The sequence below is a fragment of the Leuciscus leuciscus genome (genome assembly GCF_965113295.1).
Source record: "Leuciscus leuciscus genome assembly, chromosome: 12".
Classification (NCBI taxonomy): Eukaryota; Metazoa; Chordata; class Actinopteri; order Cypriniformes; family Leuciscidae; genus Leuciscus; species Leuciscus leuciscus.
In genome coordinates, this window is record NC_138736.1 from 35,062,167 (window position 1) to 35,076,287 (window position 14,121).

The window sequence follows — 14,121 nt, forward strand, 5'->3', positions numbered from 1 at the left end:
TTGTTCTAACTTCCTTCCTTTTTTCATTCAACCTTCCTTATTTTTTTCCATTCTTCCTACTGTCCTTTGCGTTCTTCCTTTCATTCTACCTTCCTTCATTTTTGTTCTTCCAAACTTCTTTTTCATTCTTTATTCCTTCCTTCTTCCATTCTATATCACTTGCTTCCCTTTTCTGTTTACCCTCCTTTGTTCCTTTTCAATCCTACTTTCCTTCCTTTTTCGTTCTACCTTTCTGACTTTTTTATTTTTCATACCTTCCTTCATTAATTTCCTCCCTTCCTTCCGTCTTCATTCCTTGCCTTTTTGATCTACCTACCTTTATTTTTGTTCTTAATTTCTTCCTTTCTTTTAATCTACATTCCTTGCTTCATTCTTCTGTTCTTCCTTCCTCTTTCCTTTCTTCCTTCCTCGTTCCTTCTTTCTTCCGTCCTCCTATCTCTCTCTTTACCGCAGTGATGATGTTTAGTCAGCTGATGTTCATGAGATGAGAGGTTATTGTCAGTGAAGAGGCTGCAGGTGTTTTGGGATTGATGCTGATGGACGTGTCAGTAAATGCGATCTGATTCGCGTATAAACTGATCCTGTAAAACAACACGCAGGTGAGAGGAGATGTTGAGACATGATGGACTGAGAAAAACAACGTCTGAGACTTGATCTGCGATCTGGAATCTCATATGGGAACTCACACAAGCTCCAAAGAAAGACGTCTCACTGCTGAACATGAGCAGCGCTCAGAAAAACTCACATTCACACATTTCTACAGAGATGCCCAGAGTAATGAACCCAACCGCAGAGAGATTTGAGATGTGAGACTCATCTCAAGAAAAAAAGAAGAACAAAAAGACTGAAAGATCCCCTTACAGACGCAAGGGGATTGAGAAAATTCAATTCAGCAGTTATTATTTTAACAATAAAGCAAATTTAAACTGGTGAATTTCAAGATGCTACTTGTCAGAGAGAGTTTTATCATGAAAACATTTAACAGCTAATGTTGTAATTAGCATAAAGAGTGACGGTACGCCAATTAAAACACGGCCACAAAGACTACTACAACTGAATCAAAAATCTCACTAACCAATTAATCAGTGTGATTCGCCCCTAAAGCTAATGTCCCACAGATATATAACAAAAATTATATTTTGCATTAAGAAAACCACTATACAAAAAAAAACTAAAAACTAAAACTAATTTGGAGTGAAATATGACCTTTTTTTGAGATTCAACCTAATACACAGTTATGATGGTTTTTGTTTAACATTCATCCATCTTTCTCACAATCATATAAAAAGAAATATTGCATTTAAATGCTGTTTTTTCACAAATCCTTCACATTTCTCACCACTGAGGTAAAACCTCAAACACAACACAACACACACACACACACACACACACACACACACACAGCCCTGTTCTTCACCACGAGCTGTCAGTATCAATGCATCTGGACAGACTCGAGGCATAGACAGAGATTGATACTATTCTATACATGAGCACTACAAAGGAAAAAGAAAAAGAAAAAATAGAAAGATAGAGAGAGAGAGAAGACAAGAAACTGAAACAGACTCTAAAGATTAAAGGACAACATCTCTCTCTCTCTCTCTCTCTTTCTCTGTCTCTCTCTCACACACACACTGGGTTTTCATGTTTTATGGGGACTTTCCATAGACATGATTTTTATAGGGTACAAACTGTATATTCTATCCCCTAACTCTAAACATCCCCATCACAGAAAACCTTCTGCAATTATATATGTTCAAAAAACATCATTCTGTATGATGTGTAGTCGGTTTTCTTCATGGGGACTAAAAAATGTCCAACATGTACAAGGATTTTGGATATTGCAATACTTCTATATTTGCTATAGAAGAAATAAAGTGACAGAATGGGCAAAAAATGTGCTGCAGCATTTTAAAACAATCAGTTTGCATGCACACTTACATTCAAGAATGAAAGAAAGAAAGAAAGAAAAAGAAAGAAAGAGAAAGAAAGATACAGCATTTATGTGATCATGGCTTTTTGCTGCAGTTTCAAAGAGAGCGAGAGAGAGAGCGAGAGAGAGAGAGAGAGAGAGAGAGAGAGAGAGAGAGAGAGAGAGAGAGAGAGAGAGAGAGAGAGAGAGAGAGAGAGAGAGAGAGAGAGCGAGAGAGAGAGAGAGAGAGCGAGAGCGAGAGAGAGAGTTATATTTAGCTCACGTGTGTGTTCTCTCTCGTGACTCCAGCAGCAGAAACACTGAGCTATTTATAGACTGGCTCCCAGTAACCCGCGGTTACAGGCAAACACAGCAGCATCACTGCGCCACGGCAACGCCGCATCACCACACCCAGCATCAGCACACACACACACACACAACCTCACAACATCTGAACATCACACTAACTCACTGTGTCGTTCAATTAGAGCAGATGCAATTTGAAATAGAATTTCATACACTCAAAGCGACACAATCCCTCAGATGAGTCCACAGAAAAGATGACAGGTTATTAAATCCCTCCGTCTGCAAGAGATCTAATTCAGAATTAGGTATGTGTGTGTTTTTCCTCATTTTATTAGTGTTGTGCTAACAAGCATAACATGTATATATATATATATATATATATATATATATATATATATATATATATATATATACATACAGTATTTTTAAGCAAATATTTCTTAAATATATACATGCGCATGTGTGTATTTATATACAAAATAATTATGCACAGTACACACACATATATTATGTGAACACAAACTTTTATTTTGGATGCGATTAATCGTTTCACAGCCCTGAGATAGATAGATAGATAGATAGATAGATAGATAGATAGATAGATAGATAGATAGATAGATAGATAGATAGATAGATAGATAGATAGATAGATAGATAGATAGACAGACAGATAGACAGATAGATATATAGATAGATAAGTTGATCAAAATAAGCTTAAATTGATTTTAATATTTGGTATTTGAATATCTGAATAATGGTATACATACAACAATAAACATTTCTTGTCTTGTTTTGTCTGCCATCTTTTGTCATGAGCTTTTCATAAGCTTGATGCAATATATTTAGGAATTGCAGCACTGTGAAGGATTGTCTTAGCATTGGCCTAAAATAATCTGAGTAGACAGCATAATTAATATGCATTTTCTGTCCATACGGGATATTCCCATGATGCCTTAAAATGTTGCCTATGTAGGCGACTCGGGGACAGAATTTCGGCTTCATCTTGAGACTGTGGGAAAGGGAAAATTGCAGTATGCATCCTTACACACACACACACACACACACACACACACACACACACACACACACACACACACACACACACACACACACACACACACACACACACACACACACACACACACACACACACAGTAAAAAGAAAAGTGGCCCTTCATCATGGAGGAAGCACTTAGAGGTTTGTTGCTACAGCAACAGGCTTTTGTTTAAATTATGTGGGTAATGAAGAAGTTGAGCAGAGTATGGCACACCAGCACGCACACACACACACACATGCAAACACACACACACACACACGCACGCGCACGCACACACACGCACACGCACACGCACACGCACACACATGCACAAGAAAAGTGGAAAGAATGCAAAAAAACCAAAATGCACAATGTGTCACAAATTCAGTGCCCTTAATGGTATGTGTGTGCGTGTGCGTGTGTGTGTGTGTGTGTGTGTGTGTGTGTGTGTGTGTGTGTGTGTGTGTGTGTGTGTGTGTGTGTGTGTGTGCGTGTATGTTTCAAAAGGTGTGAATCAGTGACTGGCAGTTCAAACAAGGTTCCACACAAATCAACTATATGCACATGTGAAGATGCACATACTGTACGAGGTCATCACAAACACAATCACTGAAAATTCCCTGTGCTGTGATTGTCATGAAGTCAGCTGATTCTTCTCACAACACACACTCATGTAACCATCCAGCCTTTCAGGTGTCACACGGCCCGGTCATTTAAATATTAACATGTTCATCAGAAACATATATAAGGAAATATTCATTGTTCACAAGTTCATACTGTTTGCACCTATAACTTCTCAAGCTAAAACACACACACACACACACACACACACACACACACACACACACACACACACACACACACACACACACACGCTTCTTAAAAAAGATGGGAAGATTAAGAGACTTTTCAAATCCATTCAAATCCGTCTTACCAACTCTTACAAATAGTTTCTCGCATCATAATCCAAAATCTAATTAAAATTAATATCAAAAGAAGCTGAACAATAACAAACTAATTTACTTATTTAATTAAGATATTTTGGCAAGGAAATAATTAGGAAAGAGAAAGGAGTAAAAAACACTTAAAATGAAAAACTGTTTTAAATGTTTTAACCCTGCCTCGAGTACAGCTTTGTAGTGTGTGCACACTTGTGGTGTGTTTTGAAAGAAGACGTTAGGAGGTTTCAATGTCTCAGAGTCTTGACTTCAATATGAACTTATCATGATCTTTATGATCCAAGTTAGTTACCAGCTCAAATATGATGGCATATAAAAATGTGCTGTGAAAATCAAGCATTACAAAGGATCGCCGTACAATAAACGTATTATCATCAAGAAAGATATTTGGGAATCGATAAAATAATAATTTTGCACATACTAGCCAAACTGAAATGTATTTATTGATTCATTTATTTATTTTTACTAAACAAAATAAATATATATGTCATAACCATATTTTTATTCAGCCTATTTTGTTTATCTTTTTTTTATATATATATATATATATATATATATTGACTGAAAAATATGATGAAATATGATGAAGTAAAATCATTTGCAATTAGACCAAGGACATTTCTTAACTCTTTCCTCGCAAGTGTTTAAAAAAAAAAATTTGATAATTTTCACAACATTTTCTGGGCCCCAAGAATATTTTATCATATCTATCTGTACGTACAACATATAAAAAGAAAGAACATCAACACTTGAATGTGGGTAAGTTTCATAAAAAAAGCAACATTTTGAACAAAAAGCTGATAAAAAGCTGGATCGGATTCAGAACGATGATCAAAACACAGATGGAGTAGATCGAGTTCATCAACACCCCTAATGCTTCACAGTCCTACAGCTCGTCCTGGGTCGACATTTCATTCGGTAACTTGTTTGGATTTATATGCAGTTTAATGTTTGATGATTGCGTTATTTTACATGTGTCTGAAGCAATGCTTTTATCGCTTGTTTCTTTTGCTTCTTCGCTTGTTTTGGGATCTGGAGATTCCGTACTCTTTCCCAGGATGCGTAACAGCGCCCCCTACCTTATAACAGTGAAAACATGGATTGCAGGAAAATCTTGTCAATGGCGGGGAAAGAGTTAAAAACTTGCAGTGCCGAAAACACAAAATGCACACCAGGAAAGGAATCAAAATCTCATCTGAATCTTAAATACAGCAGCACTTCACTGAGAGAAACTCCAGCATATCCAGCTCTCACAGAAACAATCTCCGTCAAACAGGGGAAAAAAAGCCAGCTGAAGAGATCTAAGACTGGGAGAAATGTATTAGTGAAGGTGAACCCTCGCACCGCTGGACGCCTCATTGTCACGCTGGCGGCCCGCAGATGATTGACATGAAGGATTGGTATGCAGCGAGGACAGTGTCGTCCTTTAAAAAACCTCTCCCTGAAAGCATTCATCATACAGAATGACAGAACGACGCAGAGGAAAAGACTGAGAACCTCCACAAGATGAGATAGAAAGAGAGAATCAGTGTGAAGAACTACACAATAACACAAAACACACACAGCGTCATTAGGGGGGGGGATTTAGCCCTCTATGAGATCAATAACCAGAACAACACACACACACATCGATCAGTATGTACTTGTTTATATTTCATCCCCAGAATCAATCCCGCCGCAGCTTCTGTAATCTGGTCATCAGTTATCTCTGATTCTGTCAGCAGATTTCCCAATCGAGTCATTAATCGGGTGATCGGGAAAGGGTACGTGACCCCGCCGGGTGTCACGAGAGCGGAGGACTCGTACACAAAGAAACGCATGTCTGCAGGCCAGCACAAACCTATCAAGGCTCCATTCCCACAATGCAACTCTCTGGGATTGTCATGGCTTTGGTGAACAGGACAGTGCAGAGAGAGAGATGTACAGCAGAGACACATGAGTGAGTTGAGAACATTAACCATCAAAAATATTAGAAAATTCATTTCGCATTTAAAATACACTACCTTTCAAAAGTTATCTGTTTTATAAGTTATCGCTTCCAAAAGAAGAAATAAGTAAAAACTTTACATGATTAAGAATTGAATCAGTATTTTTTCCTCATTTTATAGTCAGGTGTATTTTATCCTTTCATTCCTTGAAATGAAAGAACGTCATGTGGTGAATTCTGTCTCCTCAAGTTTGCATTTCTCTGCATATCTTCAAAAAAAGGCAGTTTCAACGTGACACATCAAAACCCTGCTGTGACGTAAAGAGAGACACTATAAGTGTGTGTGTCTCTCCACGACTCTACGGAAGCCAGAACCCGTGACCCGCTGCATCTCTGGTTCACGAGAGTAACCTTCGTGAAATGGAAAGCTGTCAGCAGAGGAGAGGGTCAGGGAACGCTGTCTGACAGTCTTCAATCAGCCATTACATCACAGCGATGAAGGAGAAGTGTGTGTGTGTGTGTGTGTGTGTGTACCTCTGACACTCGCTAGCGTGCAGCACCAGGTCCTGGTTGTTCTTGGCAGACAGTGTGAGCTCATGTTCGGTGGAGTTGAACACGTCCAGCAGGAGATGACATTGACGAGTACTGAAGACAAATGGAGAAAAACAAATCTGTGCATCAGTTATTTCATTACATTCATTTTTGAACATTAATCTTTCTATACTCAATTATAGCAAAATTCAGAAAAAAACTTCAACAAAGGACACATTTGACATTTAACACACAGGTTTGCATTTTTAGGTGCAGCATGTTTATTATTATATAAAATATTAGTAAAATGCTTTTTTTGTCTATGCAGTATATACGTTATCATTCAAATAAATACATATTTTTTATTTAGCAAGGATGCATAAAAGTGACAGTAAAGTCTTACATTGTCACAAAAAAGCACATCTGTTTTCAAAATTGATAATAATAATAAATGTTTCTTGAGCATCATATTAGAATGATTTCTGAAGGATCATGTGACACTGAAGACTGGAGCAATGATGCTGAAAATTCAGCTTTCCAAAACACAGAATAAATTACATTTTAAAATGTAGTGAATAGAAAACACTTATTTTGAATTGCAATACAATTTCACAATATTCTTCTATTTACTGCATTTTTTATCAAATAAATGCAGCCTTAGTGAGCATGAGAGACTTCTTTCAAAACTCATGAACGGTAGTGTATATATAAACAAATTAACAAAATTGGCTTTGTTTCAATAATTTTGATATTCCTTCTGACATCAATTTATAGCCATAATACACACACACACACACACACACACACACACACACACACACACACACACACACACACGCCAATGCAAAAACAGATGGTCACACCGAGGTCATGCAGATGCACTTGTCATCTTCTGTCCAAACATCAAAGGTTAGAATCTCTTTCATGTCCGAAAGCTTTGTGTGTGTGTGTGTGTGTGTGTGTGTGTGTGTGTGTGCACTTTATTTATGAAAACAAATACTCAAATTCACCGCAGTAATCATATTCTTCACTACTAGTATTCCTCCTGAAGACTGCTTTTAACTCCAGTCAAGGTTTCTTGCAACAAAAACAGTCATTATTTAGTTTCTATGGTCACCTTGTCTGACCGCTAGAATTAAACTCTTTTTTCTTTCTCTTGCATATGCACATTTAAGGATTAGCACATCAAATATAGTGCATCAAACTGTTATTTCAAACTGTTATTGCAAGAAAAGGCAGGTTCGCCATGTAATAGAGCCTTTAAGCCCCAGTGAGCCGAGTGTATAAATAGCAGAGATCTTGAATGATATGATGGCCGGTGTGTCTCAGTGCACAAGGAGAGCAGTCAAGACATACAGTGTGTCACTCTCTCTCTCTCATTTCTTACAGTGATCAGTAGAGAATGAATCATCACAAGAGATGCTGCCAAGTTTTAAATAGCAGAGAGGAATTGAGAGCGAGTGCCAACCAATGCTTACTCAACACGAGCATCCCTCGTTCTCTCGCTCTCCATCAATCTCTCTCGACATGTGAGCAGATGAGTCCAATGACGTCACCGCCTGCAAACCACCGAGTATTAAGAGGAACGTTTCAAGTTAAACACAACGAGTCACATGATATCGACCCCATTTACTCACTTTTAAGTCAGTGGAGAAAGACTATAGTATTGTAGTACTATAGCCACGGCAAAATGATACCTCTCAACATGAAACTAATGTCAAAGAACTGCTGCCTAACCTTGGCTGTGTAAAGTTATATCCGATGCAGTCATTACCATGAAAAATTACAAAATGTGACATTTATGCATTACTTACTGACTTGTGTTGCATTCAACATGTACATTTCATTATTTCATGCATTCCCTAGGAATACAACTTCTGACTTCGGTGTTGCTATATATATATACGCTGCACATTTCTGCTCTGAATCATCCTGAATGCTTTTCCCCATAGACTTCCATTATAAGTGGATTAATGTCTATGTTTTAAGTTGCGAGTCTAAGCTGTATCGAACCCAAACAATCCTTCTGGCATTTCCCTCCGGAGTTCCTCGTCTCACAACATCCGCTCACACCACAGACGAGATAAAAGCTTCTTTTTTATGACAGGTTGTTTTTCATTTAATGGTCTTCCTGTATTATTATTGTGTTAAGTGCATCTAAGAGCAATTGTGAAGTGTGTGTTGTGGGCGTGTGTTAAGAGTGTCTGAGTTTAGTAATTAAACCGTTGCTTTTTACAACATCCTGTTGAATTTACAGTGTTTGTCACACACACACACACACTGTACATTTGTCCACATATTAGAGCTGTGGGTGTGAGTTAGAGACACACACATTAGTCACGGACCACTTTATGTGTTAGGAAAGCATCTTTAAGAACCTTTAAAGAGAAATAACCGAGGCAGTCCAATGAGTATTCATCAGATCTGTGGTGTGGAACCGATCTCTACTCTGCCTACATTATTCAGAGCAGACGATGGGCCATTTGTCTGGACCCGCCGCACAGACATTTCTAGAAGATTTTTATCTCAGCAACATTATTTCATCTTCTCAGAGGAACTGAGCTGAAGAACAGCACAGCGCTCGAGTGGATCCTTCAAGATGCTGGGAACATTAGTGCGTCTGAGTGCGTACGTGTGTGAATGTGTCCCGTTCCTATAAAGCCTCTGCATAATGCATTATGGAAAGAATTCATAATGCATATTGTGCTACATTAAATGTGTTGATGAATAATTATAAGCACATTTACAAACCATTTTAATATTTATTCATAGTTACTCTCTTACAGAGTATACTGAAATAATGCATTCTTAAAGGTAAATAAAAAACTGCTTAATGTAAATGTTAATAATCCACAAGAGGCTGCAGAACACAAGTGGAGTAACAAAATAATTTATATAGTTAAATAAATGAATAAATAAAAATGATAATCATTATTACTGAATTAAAATAATAATATAATTACCAATATTATATTTTAATATTTAAATGTTTAATCTAACACAATACCTACAAATATTTAATATTTAAAAATATTTAAAATAATAATAATATTATATATATATATATATATATATATATATATATATATAAAATAATAAAAATAATAATAATATTATATATATATATATATATATATATATATATATATATATATATATATATATAAATAAATATAAATATACATATACACACACACAATTGGAAAATTATAATTAGCCATTAAAAGTAACTGTAGTATATAATAATGCAACTAAACCAAGAATATGATGGTTCAAAATTATTCATATAGTCTAACCTTAACCCTACAACACATTTTGGCAGTTTTAGATATGCATTAAGACATTAAATACTCCTTTTATAAACCCTTTTGTCCTCGTATGGATGTATTTGCATTTCTTGTTGCTATTCTTAGAACGCCTGAAGAGAAACAGAGAAACATGTCGACCAACCGACTGTTGAATATTTCACACTCATTCAGCACAAGCAGGATTTTCCATTTCTATGTGCTGTGAATACAGATGCTGTATGGCAAGCCGTCTTAGCTTCAAATGTTCCCAGCGTCACTCGTCGTAATTGCATTTTTACTAGTTAGAAATAGAGAGCTCTTTAATAATAATTGTTACTAGTAAGAATTGAATTGTAGAGCTCTCTAATTGAATTCTTACTAGTAAAAATGCAATTACGACGAGTAACGCTGGGAACATTTGAAGCTAAAACGGCTTGCCACAGATGCTGTTGTTTTTGGTCGGTCTCCAATTTGCCAAATGAAACTTTCTTGGCCTCGTGTGAAAGAATTAGCTAATCATAATTTGAGGTTTATAGCCATCGCTTGAATAAATAAAGTTCAGAATGAAGCACGTTTGCCACGGAGGTCCAGGACAGTGTTGAGGAAGCGGCTGTGAAACTGTAGCCAAACGTTCATTTCCCTGTAAGCTACTAATAAAAGTGGCTGACTACATTGAAGCTCATAAGTAATGAATAAAGATATACAAATAATGTCATAAAGACTCACAAAGAGCAACTGCAAATATGCATAAATTCATAAAACAAAAAAGGTTAATTTATTTTACTGAATCAAAAGAATGATAATAAATAATAATGATAACCATCATTAAATTAAAATATTACTAGAACTATATTATATTTGGATATGAAAAATTAAATATAAAAAAACATACTACTAATAATAATTGGCAATAATTAGCATTAACCTAACAAATCTCGCATTTTAATACATTTAAGCTAAATTTAAACTAAATATAACTAATACAAGAAAAATTATAATAATTTTACTAACAATGATAAACAGCCATATTTAGCTATTTTTATATGTCATCACAATTTTTACTTTGTAAAAAGAGAAAGAAAAAAAAGAAGAAAAAAAATGACCCAGGAAATTCCATGACCATTTTTTTTTTTTTTTTACTACCAGTTTATCAAAATGCATCATCTGAACAAAACTGACTCTCTAAAATGAATCAGATCTCCCAAAATTATTTGAAAGTGACATTCAATGTATGTGGAAAAAAATGCTTGTTACTGGATAAACTAGACTATCATGAAAACAGCTGAACTACTGAGAAAGGTAGAAAGCAGTATCACTACTTTCAGCCAGTTACTCCGCAGCACTGGTCAGACTCCAGACAAAGAACCGCTCCGCAAAACACAGAGAGAGAGAGAGACAGTGTGTGTGTGTGTGTGTGTGCAGCCGATCCATCCGACAGGAATAATAGATGATCTAGATGACTGAGACAGCAGATATTATTACAGCTAATGAGTCACTTCAAGTGGTCATTACTAAGGTGTGATCAGTCTCTCTCCATCCATCTCCATCTGTCTATCCCTCTCTCTCTCTCTCTCTCTCTCTCTCTCTCAGCCGACAGAGACAGCAGCAGTCATTCATTCCACCTCTGCTGTGTCACACAAAACATTAGTGTTCGGGTTCACCGGCGCAGAGTGGCTTCTTCAAAAAACCCTTATCCGACTCCATTCGGCAGAGGAGACTCCACCCTTAATAATACAACTGAGCACTCACCGACATCACAGAACAGTGTGTATTTACTGTGTGTTATGATGCAAACTACCTAAAAGATGTGCGGCGAGGCTTCGTAGTGCTCTGATGCTGTTTGACAACACAACCACAATATCTTATGTGTCTTTAACCAGTTTAGAATGATCATATTTCATCTGAGATAATGTAACAATGTTTTTATGTACTAATATCTCCCAAAAGGTGATTAAAGCCCACGCATCCTCAGAAATGCATCATATTTTATTACCTCGTTTAGAGACTTTACACTAAAAACAACAGCACTGTTAATGCTAGCCAGTAAAAAAAAATGTATGTGCAAGAAACCCTGAATAACAATATAACTGGACCGAATATGGTCTGTTTAAGATGTGTTGTACACACATGGCTGCCTATGGAGTATAGAGTTGATGTAGTGTTTGATACCTGGTGGCAGGTAAAGTGCTGACTCGTGTGAAGAACACTGAAGGTTCAACATCCACTCTGACCCCCAGACTGAGCTCGCGGTAGTAGCCCTCCACCTGACCGGCTCCTCCGCTGTACTTAAAGGTCAACACAGCCTCCAGCGTCTACAGAGAGACAGATGAGGAAAAAACATATTAATAACAGAAACAGATCTGAATCATGGATCGCAAGCACAGACCAATTCATTCACAACTGAAGAGCGCAAATCAGCATGATCAGATATGATCACATGACCTCTAACAGGAAAAACAAAACATTAAAGGATCTGTTCACCTAAAAATGATCGTCATTCACGTCATTCCAAACTCCTCACGAATAACATGAAAGCACCGTATATGTAGTCCATTCATCTGTATAAGTCATGTATGAGAGACCCACATTATAAGACATTATGACTTCAAAAGAAAAGTCATATGAAATACTGTTATGGTACTTTAATGGTGGTTTTCTTGTCTTTTATGGAGCTTATAAGTCACTGGTCACTTCTACTTTAGTTGTATTGTAAAAAGCAGCTAAAATTCTTAGTTTATGTTCTACGGAATAAAGTCATCCACGGGTTTGGAACGACACGGGTGAATAAATCATGACAACAGTGCTTGATTTTCATTGCAGGTACAAAGGAGATGACTAGAAAGATTAATATTAGCAGAAAAGAAAGGAGTACGAAAGATTAAAAATAGGATGAAAAAGCAGAGGAAACTGAATGCAGAAAGAGGAGGACAAGCTGAATCAGTCTGTGTGTGTGTGTGTGTGTGTGTGTGTGTGTGTGTGTGTGTGTGTGTGTGTGTGTGTGTGTGTGTGTGAGAGAGATCTTGGCCTTCTCTGCATTGCTATATTTTGCCAGAACTGTGGATTCTTCAAGAACAAACTTCTCAATTTTTCCTATCTTTGCAATTTCTGTAATCTACTTAAAAGGAAGAGCATCATGTAAACATTATTTGAATGGTTAAAGTGCATTTCCTGCTTAAAAAGCAATAACAAAACCTTTTAAATTTCCATCATCGGCGTCACTCATCTTGCCGCGTCTTATACAAGACCTCACCAGAGCAAACGCTTTAAAAAATAGAGTGCTATCTCATCACGCAAATGGAGTTCAGAAGTGTAATCGGTGCGAGAAAACCATCAAAACAGAAAACCGCTTTCACACTGCTGAACCGTCAGACTTCAGATACTGGTTTATTATTCCCACCAAGAACAACCCTGTCAAACAGATAAGACCATCTGAAGTAAGGCAGCTGTACATGCTCATTTTATGTGAGCTTTAGGAGCTCGTACATTTGAAATCATACCTTCTCTGAACGGCAAAACGCAATAAACAATACGAGTGTCTCAAACAAAACTCTTCAGACCTTATCAACATCTTGCAAAAATCCAAGAACTATTAATGAATGCTAAATTAATGAACAAATGGGTCAATCAAATAACGGATGAACAAATAAACAAACATAATAAATAAGAGACAAGTATAGACAATAATAAATGAACAAATTAATGAATGGAAATTGCATGAGCAAATTAATAAATCGTAATGTAAACAAACCAACAATACAATTTAGTCTATGGAGAATAAATAGAGAAGCAAATTAATTAATGTGTGGGGTTAGTAAAAAATATTTTTGCAAGAAATTAATACTTTTATTCAGCAAGGATGCATTCAATTAATACAAAATGACAGTAAAGAAATGTTACAAAATATTTCTATTTTAACTTGAACTTTCTATTCATCATGGTTTGTCCACACATATTAAAGGCACAAAAAAACAACAGTTTTTGAAAGAATCATGTGTAGTTACAGACTAAATCTCGACGTTAAAGATGTGAAACAGGAAATCCTCAAACGTCACAAAGACAGGAGAGACTTTTCCAGCAAGGCTTGATCCCGAGAGATTTTTCTTAAATGAGGGGCAGACACCATCACTTCTGAGGTTGAGAAGATGAGGACACAATGAAACCACAG

The 14,121-nt window shown here is 36.6% G+C and overlaps 1 protein-coding gene across 1 annotated transcript in view; it reads right to left on the reverse strand.

Annotated features, from left to right (window-relative positions):
• Window positions 1-14,121, reverse strand: part of trappc9 (trafficking protein particle complex subunit 9) — a 225,794-nt gene that overhangs the window by 84,328 nt on the left and 127,345 nt on the right. The window contains exons 18-19 of the mRNA XM_082186163.1: window positions 12,126-12,268; window positions 6,673-6,783 (exon numbers count right to left, since the gene is read on the reverse strand). Coding sequence (XP_082042289.1) covers window positions 6,673-6,783; window positions 12,126-12,268 — 254 coding nt within the window. The remainder of the gene's footprint in view (window positions 1-6,672; window positions 6,784-12,125; window positions 12,269-14,121) is intronic.